General features: G+C 49.1%; 2 protein-coding genes across 12 annotated transcripts in view; both read right to left on the bottom strand.

Moving 5' to 3' along the window:
• GRAMD2A (GRAM domain containing 2A) overlaps positions 1–4,929 on the bottom strand; it is a 33,724-nt gene extending 28,795 nt beyond the window's left edge. For 4 of the 5 annotated variants that reach the window (XM_058737175.1, XM_058737176.1, XM_058737177.1 and 1 more), the window contains exon 1: positions 4,781–4,929. In XM_058737175.1, coding sequence (XP_058593158.1) covers positions 4,781–4,914 — 134 coding nt within the window. In that variant the 5' untranslated portion in view covers positions 4,915–4,929. The remainder of the gene's footprint in view (positions 1–4,780) is intronic. The other variant, XM_058737179.1, reaches the window with a different exon arrangement.
• Positions 4,930–6,011: 1,082 nt separating this feature from the next.
• Positions 6,012–22,995, bottom strand: part of LOC131516305 (protein mono-ADP-ribosyltransferase PARP6) — a 59,510-nt gene continuing 42,526 nt past the window's right edge. For 6 of the 7 annotated variants that reach the window (XM_058737164.1, XM_058737166.1, XM_058737167.1 and 3 more), the window contains 10 exons: positions 21,566–21,747; positions 20,675–20,766; positions 16,253–16,384; positions 15,627–15,813; positions 14,565–14,835; positions 12,967–13,117; positions 12,615–12,767; positions 9,388–9,554; positions 7,431–7,612; positions 6,012–6,726 (listed from right to left, as the gene is read on the bottom strand). In XM_058737164.1, coding sequence (XP_058593147.1) covers positions 6,620–6,726; positions 7,431–7,612; positions 9,388–9,554; positions 12,615–12,767; positions 12,967–13,117; positions 14,565–14,835; positions 15,627–15,813; positions 16,253–16,384; positions 20,675–20,766; positions 21,566–21,747 — 1,624 coding nt within the window. In that variant the 3' untranslated portion in view covers positions 6,012–6,619. Of the gene's footprint in view, positions 6,727–7,430; positions 7,613–9,387; positions 9,555–9,931; positions 10,099–12,614; positions 12,768–12,966; positions 13,118–14,564; positions 14,836–15,626; positions 15,814–16,252; positions 16,385–20,674; positions 20,767–21,565; positions 21,748–22,995 lie in introns of all 7 variants that reach the window. The other variant, XM_058737165.1, reaches the window with a different exon arrangement.

Below are 22,995 nucleotides of genomic sequence, written 5' to 3'. Positions count from 1 at the left end.
AAATATATATATATATATCTCATATATATTAAGTTTATCTATTTATTTTGAGACAGACAGAGAGAGAGAGAGAGAGAGAGAGAGAGAGAGAAAATCCCAAGCAGGCCTCACACTATCAGCACAAAACCAGACACGGAGCTCAATCTCACAAATTGTGAGATCATGACCTGAGCCAAAATGAAGAGTCAGTCACTCAGTTCACTGAGCCACCCAGGTGCGCCCCTATAGTTATATTTTTTAAAGGCTTTATCTTTTATAGATACACACTGAAACAGTTGTAGATGAAATAATATCTTAGATTTGCTTCAAAATAATCTAGGAGTGAGAGAGGGGAAAGGTATATATGAAATAAGGTTGCCCCATAACCTGGTTAATTGTTGAAGCTGGGTGATGGGCGTGTCCCTAATATATATATATAATATATATGATATATATCATATATATATTATATATATATTATATATATATAAAATATATCATATATATAAAATATATATATTATATATAAAAATATATATATATAATATATATATAATATATATATAAAATATATATATTATATATATATTTTATATATAATATATATATTTTATATATAATATATATAAAAAATATATATATATATATAACTATTTTTAAATAGCATTTTGTGTGGCCTGGGTTGGTATGGGCAAGTTTTGAGTAATCCAATTAATGTTAACACATAGTAGAAATATTTAAACTTTTTTCTACAGAAGAGAGAAAAAAAATCTGTATAATTGGTTACAGTTATTTGCTCAGGCATACTACCCACACTGCTGCTCCGACCCTAAGTCAGAGACAAAAGGGATGCCAATGAAATGACATACAGTACGATTTTGACAATTATTTAATATACCATTGATGTGCCATGTCAACCCGTTAGGAGGAAAAGAAATTCATGTTTGATTTAAACTAATTCTTTATGTGCTTCTTAGTTCAGATTAAAAAAGAAATAGTGCCAACCAGAAATTGACATCTGTTAAAAACAATTCACTATGTGGCAAATCATAAGAGACTCTTAAATACAGAGAACAAACTGAGGGTTGATGGAGGGTGGAGGAGAGGGGAAAATGGGTGTTGGGCATTGAGGAGGGCACTTGTTGGGATGAGCACTGGGTATTATATATAAGCCGATTTGACAATAAATTATATCAAAAAACCCCACAAAATACAAAATATAAAATTAAATTAAATTAAAAATTCACTATGTGATTTTCCAGTGGATATTAGGGAACACTGTTTGTTTTGTTTTGTTTTCATTTTATTTCTTTGAGAGAGAGAGAGAGAGAGAGAGAGAGAGAGAGAGAGAGAGGGAGAGAGAGAGAGTGAGTGTGTGAGTGGGGAGGAGGAGCAGAAAGAGAGAATCCCAAGCAGGGTCCATGCTCAGCCAGGAGCTCGATGTGGGGCTGGATCCCACAACCCTGGGATCATGACCTGAGCCATGATCTGAGCAGAAATCAAGAGTTGAACGCTCAACTGACTGAGCCACCCAGGTAGCCCACTAGGAAACACTCTTTTAGGACTAGGACTTGAAGAGTATATTAATAACCTCCGTGGGTTATTAATAGGATTTTTTTAGGGTTTATTTATTTATTTATTTATTTATTTATTTAGAGAAAGAGCGAGCATGGGAGAGGCAGAGAGAGAAGGGAAGAGAGAATCCCAAGCAGGATCCTTGCTGTCAGCACAGAGCCCAATGCAGGGTTTCAATCCCACCAACTGTGAGATCATGACCTGAGCCCAAATCAAGAGTTGGCTGCTTAACCGACTGAACCACCCAGGTGCCCTAACCTCCATGGGTTATTAAAATTCCAGTCCTGGGGCGCCTGGGTGGCTCAGTCGGTTAGGCGGCCGACTTCGGCTCAGGTCATGATCTCGCGGTCTGTGAGTTCTAGCCCCGCGTCGGGCTCTGTGCTGACAGCTCAGGGCCTGGAGCCTGCCTCATATTCTGTGTCTCCTTCTCTCTGATCCTCCCCTGTTCATGCTCTGTCTCTCCCTGTCTCAAAAATAAATAAACGTTAAAAAAAAAAAATTTAAAAAAAATAAAAAATAAAAAAAAAAAATAAAATAAAATTCCAGTCCTAATTTATGACCAAGCATTTCTAAACCAATAAAAATGTTTAGCTGAGGTAGGGAGAAGGGAGGAACGAGTGTACCCTGTAGAGGCTTATATTCTTAGGGAAAAAAGCCTTCCTTCTGGAATCTGTGCTGTAGCAGGCAGGTACTCCTTGGGGTGTGTGGGGGGCTATGCAGGGAAGGGGGCGTAGTTACTTCTTATCATATAGGAAGCTCCATTCCCAAGGGCTTCTGCCCTCCCCTCCTCCTTCCTTTCCCATATTAGTAAATACTTGGGGGATTAATCAAAGCTTCAAAGGTTGGTGATAACAGGTGGTGACAGCTTGATGCCCTGCAACCCAGGTGAATAGCAGCACAGTGGCCAAGCCTGACTTCATGCCAAACTTACACTTGGCACCAGAGATGGCTGCAGAATTGTAGGGCTTATTTTCACTTTTTAAGAAAAGAGAAAAGCAAGTTATTTTCTGGTGTCCAAACTCAGACACGGGACAACAAAGTGGAATGCTGTACCATTTTTTATTTCATGGGCTCTTGCGTGTGTGTGTGTGTGTGTGTGTGTGTATGTGTGTATGTGTGTGTGTGTGTGTGTGTGTGTGTGTGTGTGTGTTTATTAAGTAAGTTCTAAGCCCAACATGGGGCTTAAACTCATGACTGAGATCAAGAGTCACATGCTCCATAGGTAGTCACAGCAAAGAAGAAATTATGTGAAGACATAAAATACCTCCGGAAATTGAGGGGAAATTGAGGTTAATTAGCAGAACCACTGAATGACAGCATAGAGAAGGCCCTCAGGGAGCCTACAGTCCAATCTCCTGACCTTATGATGATAGCAAAGCAGACCCAGAGAAGGGGTCTGACTTTTCCCCAAGTATTAGCAAAATAGGAACAGCGTGAGGCTTAGAACTCACTTCTGATTCCCAGAGCAAGAGTCTTCATGCTGGTCTGATAAATATGGCATCCAGGGGCCAAAGCTACAGCTTAACCAGGTTAAGGATGGGGTGGAGCCACCCAAGTAGGCACTGGGAAGAGCTTCAGGGAGGATGGCTGGCATAAACCCGTCTCAGGTACTGCTGACTTTCAACCTCAGGTTGGTTGTCTTAGGTGGATGAATTGGCACACAGGTCTTTCTGGTCTGCATTAAGCCTTTTGAGGACTTGCCCAAGTTCAGAAACTTGAAAGTAACCTGCAACATCAAGGCGTGGATCGGGCCCAGGCTGTTGCCTCTAAGGTATTCAGAAATTTCTCCCTAAGGCAAGTCAGGAAGAGCTTGGATTAGGTCCCAACAGAAACTCTCCTGAAGCTCAGTGGCAGCGCCTGTCAGCTTTGCTCCCAGACCTGCCCATTTGCCCCAGAGATGCTCACTGCTTATGTGGCCTTGTTGAACTGTAACCTCAAACCTAAGAGTGTCTGCCAGCATGGACTGGATTCTAGCCACCATAATCAGAGGACTGTGGAGGGAGGTATATTGGCCCCTCACTGCAGGGTGGGAGGGACACCCTCTACTCCACCTCTCCCTGCAACCCCACAAATCTTTGAAAGAAGCTGGACTTCAGAGCCAGCTAGAGGTGTACATGGGACAAAGACATCACAGATTGTCAGAGCGCTCTCTTATTTTCTAGGAACCTGATCCCTGCAAGGATGGGGCACCCTTAACAATCACGAGGACAGGGGAGACAGCAAAGCAAATAAGGGCAAATTACAGCTGGGTAGAGACGCATCAACCTCTGAAAACAGGACGGAGGGAGCCCCAAAACATTCAGCCAGTTCCAAAAATCTGTGTGGAGTGGGCACAGGATTCACACATTCACCCTACCTTCCCCATTGCTAGCTGGCCAGGGAAGTCAGACTGTCCTCCAGAGCTCAGATTGTGGGGCTTGGGACCTGGGCAAGGGCAGGAACTTACAGCTTCATTCACTGCCCCTGTCTTCCCTAAATAATCTCAGCCCGCAGCACCCCAAGACCACCAGGGGCAGAGGCCACAATTCTTGCTGTCACCTGAAACGCCATCCCCAGCCTGCCCAGCCTCCTTGCTCCTTCCCCAGCTGCAAGAACTTTCCTTCCTCCCAAAGCGACTTTGGATCAGATCTCCAGGCTAAGAGACCGGCCCCAGCGCGCCTGGCGCACGGGTGCGGCCGAATCGTGCTGGGACAGCTCCACGCTGCCGCCTGGGCCGCCTCGGGCGATTACAATTGCAGACCAGGCTGGGAAAGGAGAGAGGCTGACCCCTCCGAGGGCCAGCAGGGAAGCACCAGACTTTGGGTGAGGGGCAGTCAGGACTAGGGAATCGATCTGGCTGGGGAATGAATGAATGAGTAAATGAATGAACGAACACACGAATGAATGAATAGCTATGGTGTCGGAGACGCGGTAAGAGGCGTCCCAAGGAGGGTGCCTTCCACCATCCTGATGCCGCCGGGACTTCGCTCATCCCCCAGGTACGGAGCGCAGACAGCAGGGGCATCTGTCCCCTAGCCAACACCTCGCAGCCCCCCGGAGGCGCCCGGGCCCGCGCAGCGCAGCTCGGGAGCGGAGCCCAAATTCCGGTGGCCGGGAAGTGCCTGCCCCGCGGGAAGAAGGCACCCAGGAGCAGGGGCTCCCCACGGCCGCTTCGCCCCGCGGGGAAGCGTTCCCTCGCGGCGGTCCCCGGAGCCCCGAGCCCAGCCCGCTGGCCGCAGCCCCTTACCTGCCCGCCTCGGCGGCCTCACCCCGGCTCAGAGCGGTCATCGCGGCGCCTCCAGCGAGCGCCGGGGACCGCCTGGCCAGATCCGGCGCCTGCCTGCCCGCCTCCGCCCCGAGGGCCCGCCTCCGCCCGCCCATTGGCTGTTAGGCGGGACCGCCCCGCCCATTGGCCGTTACTCCCTCCTGAACGCCGCGAGCTTTGCGCAGATTCTAAGGCTCCCACTTCCCGACCTGTAAGTCTCGGTGGCCAGGCCTCGGTTTGCACCTTCTGCTCCTCAGAGCGCAGGCCTTGGGTCCCCTCCAGGCTCCTCTTCAGCCCTACCCGTCTCGGAGCTCGGTGCCCTCTGCAGCAACCTCCTCCCGACCTCCTCCAAACCCTCCCGACTCTGAGCTCCAGGGCAGGTTTCAGCGTCTCCCCACAGCAGCTAAGGGACAGGAGTAGGGAACGAGGTATTTTGAACTGTTTGAACCGCATAGTCGGGCAGTCAGGGAGCTTTCATGCTTTTCCCAGAGTTGGGTCCTACGGAGGGACTGAAGATGGCCAGAAATCAAGTGGGGAAGCAAGACAGAGTGGGACGATGTGACAGTTACCTGGGCCTTGGGAATGGGGCCAAAGCCCTATCCCATCTTACCTGGCCTGCAGCACCCTTCCCTCCTCCCACTAGGTAGGGCTTGGTTCTTAGAAGTGGTCTGGATGGGTAAGATTCAGTCCCATTTCCAAACCCGTCTCCACCCCTCGGTGCTTTGTCAAGGGGGTAAGACATTGGCAAACAGAAGGGGACAAAGGGAACCCAGAGGTAAATATTCTGGAAACTGGGAGCCGTAGCTGGTGTCTCCCTACAGTACCCTTACATTAGAGGCCTCTGCTGCACAAGACATAAGGGGAGGTGCAGGGCAATGGCCACATCACTCAGTTTACCCACCAGAGCAGGAGGGAGGGGCCCTTGTTGCTGCCTTTGGTCTATTCTTTGGTCCAAATAAGCCAATAAAATGTCCCCAGCTGCAGTGTTTAGAAACCCAGCTACCACCACTTCCTCAGGGTGCCTGAGGATAAGGGGTAACCTGTATCCTCGACAGCTACTGCCTTCCCAGCACCTCTGCATCCCGCAGAGAAGATGGCAGGTGACCTGGGTCATCACACAGGAGCAACCATCAGGGCGCAAGGCCCTTACCATTTTCACCCTCACACACATACCCCACCCACCCCACCCCCATCAGAAAAGAGAGGAAACCGGTACTTCAGCTGTTGTTTATTGACACAGGTAGGCTCTATAGCAATAGGCTGGGAGGTGGCTGCAGTAGTGGGGAAAATGGAGGGTGGGGGGCATTTGCCTGCAACAGCTGAGTGGAGTGTAGGAACACAAGTGCACAATGCACGACAAGGGGAGCCTGAGGGGGATGGGGGAGCAAGGAAGGGCCCAGGCCAGTCTCCTTAAACTGGAACCACTGCCCTATGCCACAACTCTTGCTGGCGGTCTCTCGATGCCAGGCCAGGGGTGGGAGTTGTCTGGGTATCCATTTTCTATAGGAACTGAATGGAATACACAAAAAGGAGATGCAGGAGCGGTTGCCCTCTGTTAAGCTCTGGGGCTTCCAATCCTGCAAACTCCCTTCATCCCTGGCTTGGGTGGGGTCACATGATGTGCAACCCAGCTCTGGGTTACCTCACCCGAACAGGGTCTTAAAGAGTCATGTTTCAGAGGCATTAATCTTCTTCCCTAGCATCCCAGCCCACCAGTGCCACATTACAACCCCCAAGTGAGCACTACAAGCATTGCTGGCCTAATGGATGGGTTGGGGGAAGGGGATGGGACGGGGCTGGAGAAGGGGCTCTTGGGGCCTGTCATGGCACAGGCACTACACGCATGGTATTGGTGAAGCCGGAGCCAGGGCGCCACCCGGTCAGCACAATGACCACATCTCCCTTCTTGAAGAAGCCTCGGGCCTTGCCTAAAGGAAGAGAAGAAAGGTTGGTCAGTAAAAGCCAAGCCAGGCAGATGTGCACCTGGCTGACTACCCCGCAGCCAGAGGGGGAGGGAGCAAGCAGGGCTGGCTCATCATTACTTCTTTACACCACAAGGTGGCGCAAGCATCACAGCCCAGGCAAAGGGGATGCATGAGGGAGACCCAGATATTTCCTTATCAATCAGAGTTGGCAGGGACCTTTGGACATCACTCATTTTATACTCCAGAGGGTGGAGAGCCTTCCCCAAAGTCAGAGCTAGTTGCTTCCGCTCATCCACTGCCATCTTACTTTTATCAGGGACAAAGGTCATGAGTACATAATCTGTGTGTATGACACCCAGCAGTGTATGAGCTCTAATTTTTTTTTAGCCCTCAGTAATAAGCAGATGCCAAAGAGCAGACAACTCTGACTATCCAGGATCCTTTGCTTTGGGCCCCACGCTGGAAGACAGTGAGAGGCAGTGGGCAACTGAGCCCCAAAACTCAAAAGGCTCCTCTTCCCTCCTGGGCTCAGCCCAGAACTTGAGGGAATGGGATGGAGGGTTCAGAGAACATTCCCAAGAAGACAGCTAGGGTTCTTGCACACCCTAAGGTCAGCATGTTCCCCTTTCTATAGGATCTCAGGGAGACCAGCGCTCAAGCATCCTCCCCACCCCTCCAAGCTCTAGCCCTTGCTCCCAGCCACGCACCAACATTCATGGCCAAGTTCACCCGAAGGTCCACATCCTCAGCCCAGGCCTCCTGCACTGGGTCCTTACACACCACAGGGAAGATGCCGCGGTACAGGTGGGCCTGGCGGGCAGTCTGGTGATTCCGAGTCACAGCAATGATGGGGGCGCGGGGGCGGTATCTGGCCACCTGGTGAGCAGACCTGAGACAGGATGATGGACGGGCAAGAGAGACCATTAAACAGTGTTCCGGGAGCCTCCCAGGAAGCCCTGGAGAGCCTTCAGCAACAGCTCACCCTCTAATCCAACTCACTATTGCCAGCCTGTGACCCTACCATTTTAGCATCTGCTCCCAAAGCCGGGGCAGACCCTCATCCTGTATCTTCCACAGCACGTACTACACTTCTTCTACTACGACATCTCTAGCTTTGCTACCCACTTGCCTTCCTCGGGCCCAGGGTCATACCAGCCCAGCATGGTCAGTCTCACCCTATCACCCGACATGCCCCATAGCTGGCAGAACCCCCTCCTCTGAACTTTTCCATTCTGGCACAGATACAGCCCTGCCCAACCTCACCAGCACCCATTCCTCTCGCTGCCAACAACAGCTATAAGCCAAGCAGCATGTGAATAGCACCTGACTCTTGACATCTGCAAAGAACAGGAGCAGAGCCCACCATCCCCCCTGGGACTCTGCAACATAAGCCTTCCCTACTGCTGTGCCCTTTCCCCAGCCCACATGGCCCCCAAGTCCCTGAAACAGTCCCAGCAACTGGGCTCTAGAGCCAACCTGGAGTATGTAAGCAAGGCTTAGAAATCTGGGTGTTACCCAGGAGGCAAGACCAGGAGACGGGAAGGTTAGTGCCAGTGGGTCTGCCTGTGAAGGCTATGGAGGGCTGGGGGGCCCCCTGAGCCCCGGGGCCAGGTGCTTCCTGGAACACGGACACTGCACACTTGGGCTGCAGATGTCTCTCAGGAGTTGAGGTGGGCCTGCTTGCAGGAGGCACTGGGCCTCAGAGGGCAAACTGTAAGGACACTCAACAGGTGTCCAGGAAACTTAAGCCATGTCACAGCAGAGAATGCCCTGCTAAAGACCTGGCCCCCATACAAGGCTTTCAGAGGAGCAAGTGCTGAAGTCGGGACTAGTAAGGGTGAAATCCCAGAAGACTGGAGCTAAAAATAGCCAAATAGCAAAGGATGGACCTTTTCACAAAGGTCAACCCTAATGGTTGGAGCTGTTTATCCCAAGCCCTCTGCCAAGGGAGTCTGCCCAGATCTCATGTCCTGCTTCTACAGAAAGCCCCACCTGCCACTCCTCAGTGCACGGGGACCGCCTGATCTGCTCCCCTCTACCCCCCCCCCTCCAAAAAATCCTCGTGGCCCTAAGGTCAGGGATGGGGAGCACACTCCCAGACTGGGGCAGTGACACAGGCTAATTCAATCTCCCGGACTAGGAAAAGATCCCAAGGCCAAGGCCAAACACAGGCCTCTGCATGGCTGCACGGCACCAGAGAGCCAGCAAGACATCACGGTGACCTTTCCTGGTGCTGAACCCACTTGCCTTTGGGGCTCAGAGACCGACAGGGACAGGTGCACCAACCAAACAGCATGTCAGCGAACAGCACTAATTTTCCAAACTGACCTTTTAAAGAGTACACAGTAATTGGAATGAACAAAATGGCCATCTACTTTTTTAAAAGATTAGCTTTTAGATATGAAAGAACCACTTGTAGTTGGTCTATCTGTAGTTCTATGATTAAGTCTCTGGTTTCTCTGGAGGAGGTAAACTTGCTTTGGATCCAAATGATCCAACGTCACTTAGGAGGGCTGCCTGGAATCCCCTGGGCCCTGGTGGCAGGCAGAGGGGTCTTACCTTGGCTCAGTGCCATCTGAGCCCTGTTCAATGCGCTGCTCTCAGGACACCCAAGAGAGGTGTCCCCGAGCAGGGCATCCCCAGGGCACCGCCACCACCTCCTACCTGCCAGACTTGGTGAGGACGATTATGGCCCCACTGCAGCACTTGAACGAGGCCTCCACGGCGCCCACGGCGGCGGCTTCGGTGGGGTCGCTGGTAATGGGCGCCAGGCGGCGGAGTTCCTCAAATAATTGCAAGTGGTAGATGGCAGCCTCTGCCTCACGGGCAATCTAGGGGAGCAACATCCGTCCAGAGGGACGAGAGGGGGACAGAGCTTTGTCAGAGCTGTGTCACAACGGGAGAGGGCGAGGAAGAGTCGCACAGACAGCTGGTGAGGAACGTGTCCCTGGATGCGAGGCCAAGAGGAGCCCAACTACTAGAGAAGCTGAGCCGAGCGACATCAAGACTCACAGGAACTAGTCCTTCGCCAGGTGCCTGTGACATCCACTGTGCCTACTGAGCCAAAGGACCCTTTGATCCTGCCCTGCCCTGACCTCCCTGGCTGGCTTCCTGCAGACGAGAAGAGGGCTGGGCCCTAGCGGTCTTCCAGATCGGCTGGAGTGAGAGGCTGGTTATCCTACAGAGTTACCTGCCCTTGGGGCCCTACCTGCCAGACTCCGTCAGAACTATCAAAGCTGCTGCTAAACACTTATAAGAAGCCTCCACGCTGCCCATGGCCATGGCTTCCATGAGGTCTGTGGAGTGGCTTGAGCCTCGCACAAGTTCTTCAAACAGCTTGCGGTGGAACATGGCTGCCTCAGCCTCACGAGCTATCTGTAAGGTTTAGGGGGGGAGGAGAGGCAAGGAAGAGGGAAGGAGGAGGGGAAAAAACGAGAGACAACACATGGAAAGACAGAATGGGGAATTAATCAGAGGAAGGTAACCTTAGGTTAATTGGCTAAATCTGTCCTTCAGGCAGACGCAAAGAGGCAGCATGATGAAAGCCCAACTGCTCAGGGATGGGTGGAGAATTTCTAGCACCAATTGCTGCTGCTTCCCCTCCAAGAGAGGAAAAATCGGTTCTTCCATTCTGGAAGGATTTGTTCAGTGGGGGTGGGGGTAGAGAGGGACAACATGGCGGCAGGCTCTAGCACCTCGGCACAGAAACATGCCCAGGCTGGGCCCACGCCACTCCCTGGCAGGACTTGACCATGCTGCCTCATGACACAGCTTATGGGAAGAAACAGGCCCTCCCTCCTCACATGGCTGTCTGGTTACCACAAGGCTCCTCCATGGGCTTCCATGCACACACGGAGCATTTGCTTGGCTTCAGGCACAGGGCTGCTGCTACGAGCCTTTCCAAATGCCCTGCACGCTGAACACCGTGGGAAAGCTGGGGTCAGACAGAGCCAAAGCCACACAGCTTAACCGTGTTCCAAGCACGAAGGTGGAGAAATGGCAGATTTGAGGGTCACACTGAACAGCCATGTGAAGAGACAGATGGCCTGTGGAAGCACACAGGTAAGTTTAAGATGACATTTGATTATTAACATGTAAGGATTACCACAGTCATGAGAAAGCCATTCAGTTATTCACAGACCACCTGCTCAGATAACATCAAAAATTAGAAAATTTAAGCTTCAGAAGATTATAATGCAGCCAGCAGCATCTTAGAGAATGATGCGGGAGGGGAGAATCAGTAATAACATCTCATTAACTGGACAGTATGTATAAGCAGGCATGTGGCAGGATTTACTAGGTTACAGGTTTTATTTCTCTGAGAATTGGGTGCATGCAGCCCAAAGACGAGGAGACATGAACAGGAAACAGAACCATACCTGGTACTGCCTAGCCCTTAGTCATGGGTCATTCATTGCCTCAGACACAAGAGAAAGCAGTGAGCAGCTGCAAGAAGCTATTAGCCAGTGTTAACTGAGGACATGGAAAGGAGAAGCCTGCACCACTTAGCCCAGACCCCATAACTCATCTTCTGAGCAGTGCCATCCAAGCCCTGCGGTTCCCTCTAAGGTTGTCTGTCTGTTCACAGGGAAGACTGGGGGTATGGAAAAGCAGAACTGGAATTCAGAGGCCAGAGCCTGATTCTTAGCCTCTGCCCCCAATACAGGCCCCTAATGGAGACATGGCTTTATCTCCTGCTAGATAAAGCACTGCAATGCAGGAGAACACTGGCTCTGGAGACAGCAGATCTGGATACAAACTGAGGCTTTATCATCATGTAATCCTCATCTATCAGCTGGGCTGACATCTATCACACAGAGGATATGAAGACTCCATCAATCCGTACTACCTAATAACTAGACACACAGGAAAGGAGGAAAGGAAGGTTTTTTGGAGGGGGTGTTGCTTAAATTTGGTGCAGGGGAGGGTGTGTCACACAAAGGGCATGAGGATCCTTTGCTGACAGGAAGGTCAAAAAAAAAAAACCCACTTCAGAATTAGAGGCAAGTTCGCTGAGCTCCACACACATCATGAGCACTGACGTGGGGCTGTTGTTGAGAAAGTGAACCTACAACACTCGGTTCTCCCTGGCCTGAGGAGCCCTGGTAACTGAAGCCTGGGCGGACTCTTGAGCAAGTCTAGAGCTGGACCAGACAAGGCAGAGGAACGGAGAAGCAGCCCAGCAGCGGGTCATGGCCGAGCCAAAGAGCCTTGAAGAGCTAGCTCAAAGAAGAGCCGCGTCCAGGACTCCTCCGGATGCTCGATGCAGGCCCAATAGACCCAGCCCTCCTCCTGCCTCTATTTGTGGACCTGCTGCCAGTCACTAAAACCCACATTTTAGCCTGAGGCATGTGCAGCAGCTCAGCAAAGCAGGCCCGGCTGCAGGCGCCATGCAAGGAGAGCTCGGTCACCACCCCCAAGCACACCCGGGGCCCCGGGGGTGGGGAGGGGGTGGCACCTGATGTGGAACAGGTGGGGAATCAAATGGACCCCAAACAGATCGGCTGAGAACAGGAGGCTATGGCTTTTTCCAGAATGGGACAGAGATATTCAGGGGTCCTTCGGGCTGTCCAGAGGAAAACTACAAGTAATCTTAGTACTTGAACCAAGGGACAGACTCACAGCTTTGAAGCCAGAAGTGAAGTGCGCTCTAATGGAGGATGCCTCCAGAGCAGAGGAAAGAGGAGGGAGTGTGGGCAGGGAAGGCAGAGGAGGAAAAAACCCAATGTACCCCTCTCCCCAGCACACACCTCCTCACTCTTATTGTGACTTATAGAGGATCATCAAAGACCGAGGGCCCAGACGCCTCAAAGGTGTCACTCTGTACCAGAGCTTGCCTCCACCCTGGGCCCGGCCTGAGCCTGCGGAGATGGGGAGACTCGAAAACTCACCAGGTGCTGCATGCGAACAGCCTCCAGGGGGTAGTCCCCTTTGGCGGTCTCTCCAGAAAGCATGATACAGTCGGCTCCATCCAAGACCGCATTGGCCACATCACTGCCCTCAGCCCTGGTGGGACGGGGCTTCTTGATCATGCTCTCCAGCATCTGGGAGGGGGACAGGGCATGAGTGAGATGCAGCCTCGGCAGTCTTCAGAGATGAAGGTCTACCAGCTAACCCCCTGGATACGTGTCTGCCCATGAGGGGAAGGAAGGGTGTGTGTGTGTTTGAGAGACATGGGGCAGGCCCTGGGGAGAGCCCAGGTGGCCTCCCTGTAAGCGTATGAGCGCGGGGAGAGGCACATGCCTGCGTCGCACAGATGACAGGCTTCCCAGCTCGGTTGCACCTCCCAATCATCATCTTCTGAGCAAGGAAGACCTTCTCTGCAGGAATCTCAATGCCTAGATCACCACGAGCCACCATGATCCCATCGCTGGCTTCCAGGATTTCATCAAACCTGACAGAGAGGTTACATGGAACAAGGCCACAACTGCATTAATTACTGCACACAGGAAGTTCTCCTGGGTTCTATGACCTCATCACGCATATAAAGAGGCGACGGGGTGTTCCAGCTACCTTAGCCGCCCCCTAAACTAGGCTAACACTTGCCCTGGCTTCTTCAGCACTAGCATGAGAACTTCACTGAAGGGGCAGGGAGGAGAGCAAGGTTTCCTCCAAAGCCCTGTAGGCTCATTTCCTCTCCATCTGCACCTCAAGGCCCCCTCTTAAGGCATCTCTCTACCGTCTCCACTCTAGCTAGCACTTCCAAGGCAGAAAGAGAACCCGAGGCCAACTGACTGCTCACAACATAAAGGTCCTTGGCCAGAAGGGCTGCTCCTTGAGGTGGCCCCCTCCCAACGTGCTGAAGGCAAGAATAGCTGTGGCTCTGCCTGGTCTGTGGCCAGGGTCAGCGAGCACCCATGGCTCATCAGGATGGCAGGATCCCAGTACCAAGGATGTCTATGCAAAGTTAAGGATGGCAAGGTCAAACAGTGGGCGGGGCCGCTCCACCCACCCTCCCCAAGTACATGCCTAATCCACACAAGTAGGTCTAGGGTTTTAGCTGTGCCGGCTTATGTTCCTAGCAGGGAGCTGGAGAGGAACAGAGGTCACGGAGCTGGTCATACCCACTCGGCTCAACCTGGGGAATACTGGGGAGGTGGTGAAACGGAGCTGGGACCATCTAATACACCTGGAGAGGCACATGCTTTCCTCCAGGAAGCTGGTTAACATTTCAGAGCCCAAACATCAGGCCAGCTGCTTTCTAAGCAAAGATAAGGACACCACGAGCTTCCACATGCCTCCCAAGTGAGGGGCTAAAAAGGGCCCCTTCCTAAGGGCCTGCTATCTTCCTTCTGTTGTGAAAAAATGGTGGTGTAGGTGGGGGGGTGGAGGGGCAATGTCCCCTTATTCCGGCAAACATAGGTAGTGCTCCTTATTAGAAGGACAGCATAATGGCCCTTGACCTGTGAGCAGTGACCCTGTCCACTCCCAACGCTGGTCCCTGGGCCTGTGGAACAGTATCAATCACCACTGGGAAGCACCAGCATGCCCATCACCCGGGAAGATATATATGTATTTTTTTTTAAATACCAATGCCTTGGGGCACCTTTGGACTCAGTCCGAAGAGCCGTGCGACTCTTGGTCTCAGGGTTGTGGGTTTGAGCCCCAAGCTGGGTGTAGAGACTGTATTACACGCATGAATAAAAATAACCAACGCCTTTCATTCTCCCCGCTTAAGAGGGACTCCATGGGTCTGGCCTAAGCTAGGGAGTCTGCATTCTGATAGGCTGGTCACCAGGTTTGGGAACTGGATATTCACAGGATATAGCCTTTTTGGAAAGTGCGGGGGAGGTGGTGGGGGGGGGGCTGAAGGAGGCAGGAGACAAGGGGGGGGCACTTACCTCCGAACTCCCTCATGATTCTCGATTTTGCTGATTATCTTGATGTTCTTCCCTTTTTCTCCCAGGACCTTTCTAACTTCATGGACATCAGATGCCTTGCGGATGAAAGATGCAAACACCATATCTACATCCTGCTCTACCCCAAATTTCAGATCCTGGATGTCCTTTTCTGACACAGCAGGCAAGTCCACAGCAGCCCCAGGAAGGTTCACACCCTTCTTGCTCCCCAGGGAGCCACCATTCTCCACCTCTGTCACCAGGAAGTCAGCACCTGTGTAAAACAGAGTGGGGGGGGGGGGGGGGAGGGGCAGAGCAATGAGGGCACAACATCCTCAATAGGAAGCAGGCTCTCCCCAGTATAGGGAACTGAAAGCAGTACATTGTGGGCACTGGAGCCATATGTCCAGAAGTCAAATACCACCTCACTAATTGTATAATCTTGGGCAAGTCAACTAACCTCTCTGTGCCTCAGTTTCCTCACCTGTTATATAGGGATAATAGTATCTGATACTCATAAGACTGTTTTAAAATTTACACAAATTATCGTGTAAAATGCTTAGGACCAGTGCCGGACACTTAAATATCAGCTATCATTCCCAAGTATACTAGAGTCCTGCACATATCATATTGACGGAAGACAGAAAACAGAAAGGCTTTCTAACAGTGAGGATGGATTAAAAAAAAATTCTCGTATCTCCTAAAAGCACGACTAAGTTGAAGTCTGTTTTAAAAAACAACATAAGGAATTATAGAGGAACCTGGGTGGCTCAGCCGATTAAGCGTCCAACTTTGGTTCAGGTGGTGATGATCTCATGGTTTGTGAGTTCAAGCCCTGCATCGGGCTCTGACAGCGTGGAGCCTGCTTGGGATTCTGTCTGTCTGTCTGCCCCTCCCCCACTTGCTCTCTCTCACAAAATAAATAACTTAGGGAAAAAAAAAGAGGAATTCCTGAGAATAGACTTAATCTTGCTGTCAGCCAAACAAACTTCCCGTGTTCCTTGTGTTAAAGGAAATTTAAAGAATGGGAGATGGTTTTAGACAATGAGATGCTGACTCCAGTACCTTTCTCCTTCACCAACAGAGAGATAAGCCCATCATCCACGTAGACCTTGCTGCCCACTTCCACCACCTTGCAAATGTTCTTGTAGTCCAGCCACAGGACGTTCTCATCACATTTTTCCATGTAGGCATTGTCCAAGGTGATCTTGAGAGTGGCTCCTTTCTTCAGCTCCACCTCTGCGGTGCCACTCTACAGACAAAACAGTTTACTGCCATGAGTCCAGCCCTCATGGCAGGAAAAGAAAAGTTCTTCCCTCCTGGGAAAAACGCTCAAATCTCAGCCAGAAGTACAATAAAGCGTCTGGCTTTGGGAATAAATGATCTTCTTCTCAAACTTATCTCAAAGAAGTCATCCAGGAAAAACCTACAACGTTTTAGTCACACTATTTAATGACAGGGGAAAAGGGATGAAGAGAGGCTTGGAACTAGGTTTTTAGAGTAAAAAAGCTTCCTCTCTGGTATCATTTCTTAGCAAAGTACATCAAATCAACATCGTTTACAGTGATGAATAGAACTCTCCTTTCTAGATCTAAACTAAGGAACATGGCCTCCGAGCAGGGCACAGACACGGCCCTCCAGAGCCCACCGCCCCCTGTACCTTCCCTGTCCCCACTCCCAGTGATACTTACGCCCTTGATGAGCCCAGTTCGGATCTCAGGTCCTTTGGTGTCCAGGGCCACAGCAACTGGCCGGTAACGAATAGGGTCAGAAGCAAAGCTTTCCGTGGCCGCACGCACATTCTTGATGGTCTCAGCATGGTACTGGGGGTAAGGAAGGAGAATGATGGGTGTCCTCCCACATGAGGAGCTAGCCCCAGAACTGAAGTTGATCCCTCAAGGAAAAGCCTTGGATGTTCCAGACCCCTGCCTTCTTTGGCTAGCCTCAGTGTCATCCATTCACTGAGCACCCTCAACCTTATCTCAATCCCCTTGGTTTCTGCCCACTTCTTCCACAGCACTAACTCGCTCATGGGCAAATCTTAGTTTAGAACACTGCCACCAAAACCCACTACAGGTATGGTGTAAACACATCTCAACATAAAAAGAAGCGTGTCTTATTTTCTCTAGGACCTAGGAATTACTCTCCCTCAGCAAATAAAACAGGCAACTGGAATAAAAGACCTTGCATTTATGTGTGCACAGTGCTGGTCCGGCAATCAGTGTCAGATTCTGATAGATTTGGCAATTCTGAGCTTTTTCCTCTACTGATTCCAAGTACAATTCAAACTCCAGAGTTATCTACTTAAGCTTACAATGGCCAAGCTACACAACTCATTGCTAAGGTCCGGCAGACCTGGTTTTTACAATCACTTTCCGGAGCAGTCTAGGGAAAGGTGGGAATATGCCTCTCTCTGAACTAAATGCCCTGGCTTCCATCTTTTTCCTAAGCCCTTTCTTTTTTCCAATTGTTGCTACCATCTGACTAAAAGGAGACTCAAAGCCAAGATGTCAAAAGTGCTTAGTATAATCAACAGGACACTGCTGATAACAGAAGCACCCAATTCAGCACTTTGCAGGCCTTGTCCTTCAGCCACCCGGTCCAGGAGAGTAGCGCCCACAAGGAGGCTGGAGGGGAGCCGGAACAAGGACAGTGCTGCCAGAAGCTTGTGTCTGAAAATCTTCAACTTCTAATTATACTATCTAATGAGGACCAACGGCTGTTTTCTGGGGGCAGAGGCCCTTATTCTAAGTTATAAAAATTTCTTTCTATTGCTGACTCACAATAAAAACAGTAGAGAATAGAATATAGAGATAACTTTTCAAAGAAATGGGTGTTTCATATGGTCAAATCCCTTTTCCTTGGAGCTGATGTGAGGCGTAAAAGAACCCATGAAGTATTTAGAACAGAGATGAACAACAGTAATTACTTAATAATTGTTACCTAGCATTACCATCATCTTCTATTGACCATTCTATTTCATCCAATATGCACTTTGTGTTTGGTCATGAGGCAGGGAATTCTTTTAGTAGACAACTGGATTTGGCTGTGAAGTTTTATTTGCGCTTTCTGCCTCTAAGGGAACAAGCCTCGTGTGCTAACCTGTCTGGTTCGGGTACTGTCCTTGGCTCATCTTACTGTCAGGGCGTGCTGATTTCAAAGAACATACTGGGAAGACTTCTGTACTTCTCTAGGCTCTGGGACAGTGTGACAGAGGATCTAACTGCTCCTTCAAGGCAGTCAGAAGGAAGTCATCAAAGTCACTTAGGCCTGGTGTTCTGAACCAGAGCTAGAGCTAATGGCCACATTTTCAATTTCTTCAGGCTGTTCATCTATTTATATTTTCTACATCTTGGATATTACCTTTTCTTGGAAAAGAGTCAAGTTCATCTCAATGTATAGAAATTAAAGTAGAAGTCTTTTTATGACTTTCAAACTCTCTTCTAATACATAGGAAATATTCCCTTCTTCTACTCTTTTTTATTTGTGCATCCTGATTCCTGACCAGGTTTTCCAGAAGTTTCTGTGCTACAGGGGTGTTTTGGTTTGTCAAATTTAGTTTTTATTTCATGAAGTTATGGTTTTAAATCAATGCTTTCCCTTCACCCTTTTTAGATTATTTGGTTACTAGTATTTTAACTATTTCATTTACTTTCATTAGGACTTTTGTTTTCTGGTAAGTACATTTAAGTCTGTGTTAAGACTTAAAGTTTCCACAAAAAAATATGCCAGAGGATATGGCCTATATAATTTCCATTTTATGGAACTTGAGGGGTGGGTTTTGGTGGCCTTATAAATTTTAAAATCCTAAGCATTTTAAATAAATATGTGTTTTGGTCTTGAGTGGACAGAAAGTCATCTATTTATATACATACGAATAAGATTATTAGGTCTTATATATCTACAGTTATCTTTTGGTACACTGCTGGAAGGTGTACTGAAGTCTTCCGCTAGGGCTGTGGTTTTGCTGGATGTTAACAAGTGGTAAAGAAGTCCATCAGTTAATACTGTCCTTGTGGAAGATTCTAAATTTAGGTTGTTTAAAAGTCAGTATCACTGGGACCACATGTTCAGTAAGAACACATCTTGCCCAGGTGAACTGCTACAAGTGGGGTTAGGGAGACTGGCAAAAAGGTAAGATGCAGATAGTAGATGGCCCTCTGTTAGAGGGAGAGAAAACAATTTCAGTGTTCTGTTTTAAAAGAGTACTTAAAAACTGTCAAGAGCTGGGAAAGCATGCTATAGCATCTAGTCAAACTTGCATGTGAAGTAAGAGCTCTGACATGCAGTCAAAACTAAAACTGTTCACATTACGTTATGTAATATTAAATTATATAAATATATATAATATTAGAACAATTTCAGATGAGCCAAAACCCTGATCCTAGAGACAACCTTATCCTGGTCAAAAATCGCAGAATAAACCCACTAGAGAGGCTTGGGGGGTGTTTTGTTGTTGCTGGGTTTTTTTTAAGTCCCAATTCTAACTTAGGAATAAGAGTCAAAGCAGAGGCTATCTCTAAATGCGTCTTGTAGTTTAAAAAGACCAAAATCCCTGAGCCAGCCCCCGTCCAGCAGGTGCAGTAGACAGCACGCAGCCTTGCCATTGCAGAGCTGCAGTGGTGTTATTTTACTGGATGGAAGAGGCCACAAGCCTAGTTAAAGGTCAACTTCTTAAAATCTATTTCTGCTTCTTCTGCTACACAGAGGAGACCCTGGCACGGTCCAGGAGCAGGGATCAATAGTGAACCAATCCCCACTGGTATCTTTAGCTCTGTCTTTGGGCTAAGCTAACACTTGCAGGAATTCCCAGGGACTTCCGCCAAGGACCCCGACATCGGAAAATTACAGAATGTCACCACAGACCTGTCTTAACCTGCCTAAAGCGCCGGCTGAGCACAGTTCCTCTGAACTTGGTCAGGCCTCCATGACATTTGGAAGCCGGCCGCCTGCCAGGCCATAGGCTGTTTATGGAACACGGGCTACGGAACTCACGATGGAGAGTCTCACGTTTCCAGAAAGGAGAAATTCGCCTCTTGGACTGTACTTCCTGAGGCTTTATTTTTAGTCTAAACTTAACACCAGCTTCCAAATGCCAGAGGGCAACCCCTTACCACTTGCCCTTACAGGGTAGCATTTTCCTTTTTCTAAACAGAAGAGTGAGGGGAGTTTGGCCCATCCATTACTGTCGTACCAATGCCAGTATGAAATCTCATGGCTTATGAGTAAGGCTGATGGTTTTTAAAAGGAACTGTATGTCAGGGAACCTCAACTCCTCCCTCAAAATGAGTTTGGGAACAGAAGCAGGCAGGAATGGAGCACTTCCCAGTAGCTAGGTAAAGCCTCTGTCCACAGGTCAAGTCAGCTCATAAACAGCCTCAGCACAAATACATTCCTACCACGCTGCTGGAGAAGTGTGCAGACTTTATTTTAATGTACCAGAGCCCCTGGGAAGACACAGGCCAGGAACACAATGCTGATGAAAGGGGGTATTATATGCCAAGAAGTGTTAGTGCATGAGACTCAGTCATTAACTTGCAATAAGGACTTCTCCTGTACCTGCTCAGTTATCTTGGTCTAACCTAGGCCAGAATTCAATCTGCAGGGTGACCTTTTGGCTCATCACCTCAGTATGAACTGTTACAGAAACCCAAGGGCAAGGAGGTGTCAAGCACTGTGGCCATGATACCTAATGGCTTACAAGGTTTTCCAGTAGAACCCTTCCACACTTTTTTTTTTAAAGTTTATTTTTCCCAGCAATCTTTATACCCAACTTGGGGCCCAAACCCACAACCCCAAGATCAAGAGTCGCATGTTCCTCTGACTGAGCCAGTCAGGCACCCCAAACCTTCCACACTCTTGTGAACACGGGTGTGTGGGATAACCACGGCCAATAACAAAACGAATCTTCTTTGTGGAAGGAGACTTGGCCAGTTGAGATAGCAGGAGATGGGGAAAGGAAGAGTAGGGATAGGCTAGTGAAGATGATCTCCCCATTGGCTGTAAACCCCAGATTCTTTCTTGCCTGATCCACTGTGGTTAAATGAATACCGCACTCCCACCCAATTTCCTACATGCTCTCCCAGTGGCCAAACTGTCCAGCTGAGGCTCACCTCATGAGTTCCATGAGAGAAGTTCAGACGAGCCACATTCATTCCAGATTTAATCATCTCTTTCAATATCTCCACAGATCGGGAAGCCGGACCTAGTGAAAAAAATTTTAAAGCCTAAGTGTTATTCAAAGTAGGAAGAACACTTGAGTTTGAAGAACGCTGGATATTCTTTTTCCCTAAATTTCCCTCCTGCAAAAAGCTCAAAATTCTTTCAAAAGCATATACATAGCTGTTACTGTGTTTGCCCACTTTCTTGATTTAAGGGGTCACTTTTCCTATTTCCTTCAAATTCTACAGGTTCCTATCTAACTAGGAAAGCCTAAGTAAGACTTGGCCAGCCCTCTCTGCTCTCCCTGAAGGCTAGCCAGATGTCCAACCACAGAACTGTGGTTGCACAGAGCCATGTCAAAAAGGTCTTCCCAAGAGGGGCACCTGGGTGGCTCAATCGGTTAAGCATCCGACTTCGGCTCAGATCATGATTTCATGGTTCATGAGTTTGAGCCCCACATCGGGCTCTCTGCTGTCAGTGCAGAGCCCGCTTTGGATCCTTGGTCTTCTTCTTTCTCTCTCTGCCCCTCCACTGCTCTCTGCTCTCTCCCTCTCTCTCAAAACTAAAACATTTTTTAAAATCTTAAAAAAAAAAAAAAAGATCTTCCTAAGATTTCTGAGATGCTCCTAAAAGAGGTGCTAAGACATCGTCTAAATTTCGCCTTTAGTAGCAAAAACAGAGCATACTAATTCCTTACTGCAACTTCCTATGACCTGAGTTCCCACAAGAATCTGTGTAGCCTCTCGCTCAGCAACCAGGTTTGCTACATTTATTTTGTCTTTTCAGGAGAGAAAAGATCACTGTCATAGGAGGCCCTCGTTTTGAGGGGCACACCCACTCACCGATGGTACAGATGATGCCCGTGTTACGGGCCGTGATGGGTGGCGAGTCAATGTCCAGGCGGCACATGTGCTCCAAGAACGTGTCAGCCATGGCTGCGTGCAGCTGCTGGGTCTGAATGAAGGCAGTCCCGACATCACTATGGGGCTTTGACATGGCTGCTGAGGTCCTGGGTCCAGGAGAACTGAAGAGAGAGTATCAGTCTGAGAAGCCCAGGTAGTTAATATACCACTTGGCACATGAGGCTGTTTCCTACTTACACATTAACTCAATAAGCACACTGCACACAAGCCACAGGGAGCCCTGCCACGCTCTGGCCATGTGGGTGCTCCTCAAGTCAGGCATAGGGTTCACATGGCCGTGAGCAAGTGGGAAGGACCTCAAAGAACAGTTTAAAACCTCGTACCCAATGTGTGTACTTCCCAAGTACCTGCTGTAAGCAGACCCCCCTTACAACAGCTCATATCTACCTTGACAGCTTTCTTGTCCATCCTACAAACAACATGTCACAGGCATGGAAAGAGCTTCCCCAAAAGAAAATTGTAACTGATCTTCCAGTGAGGTAAAGAATGGAATCCCAGTTTAGTACCTTGGCGAATCTAGATCTTTGTATGAAAAGCTATCTCAAAGCTATAAATGTCTGCTACAGGGCAGGGCATCCACATTGGCTTTTAACAATCCCCACCCAAACGCAAAGTGAGTTTCCTGGTTGTAAAGACAGCCACCAACCAGGCAGTCCGTTGAGCTCTGGGATACTAGATTTTCACCAACACGGGGCACACATCAAGTTCATTCCTTGACTCACGCTAGCAGGAGAGTTCACAGACAGATAGTAGAAACCAGTCCCTAGACAGGAAGCAAAGTTGATCCAAAACGCTGAATGCAGAATCTTTTGTCCCAGGAGTCTACCTAAAAACTACATCTACTTTTGGTCAGCAGCACTTTAGGACACACAAAGTAATTTGCATAAATTCAAGGATAACCCCAAAGGGCACTGGTCTCATTCTAAAATTAGTACAGCAACTTTAACAGGACAGTCACAACATGAGGAAATTAAGATTGCTTGCCAAATCCTTTTCCCAACTGATTTTCTGATGCACCATCCCAGTTCAACTTTCTGACAAGTACACCACCCTCAGTAACAAAGACCATCTGTGTTTCAGGTAATTAACCAGGCCAGGTCACAATCCTGACAACCGTCCCGACCTTTGCTTTCTTCATTACTGACTTACAACTAAACTCACTCAGCCGGTTAGTTAGCTGATTACAAAGACTTGAAAAGTTTCCAGGCAGTGTCTTAAGAACCATCAGGTAAGGATGCGAGCCAGAGCTGGACACTCCTCATCAGAAGGCTGTCCCTCTCAAGTTCTCAGACCAAGGGCTACTGCTTCTAAAACCCTTGAGCCTAGAGGCTTCAGGCCAGGCTCTGGAA

The sequence above is a fragment of the Neofelis nebulosa genome, chromosome 7 (genome assembly GCF_028018385.1).
Source record: "Neofelis nebulosa isolate mNeoNeb1 chromosome 7, mNeoNeb1.pri, whole genome shotgun sequence".
NCBI lineage: Eukaryota > Metazoa > Chordata > Mammalia > Carnivora > Felidae > Neofelis > Neofelis nebulosa.
This window is presented reverse-complemented; position numbering and strand designations above follow the sequence as displayed.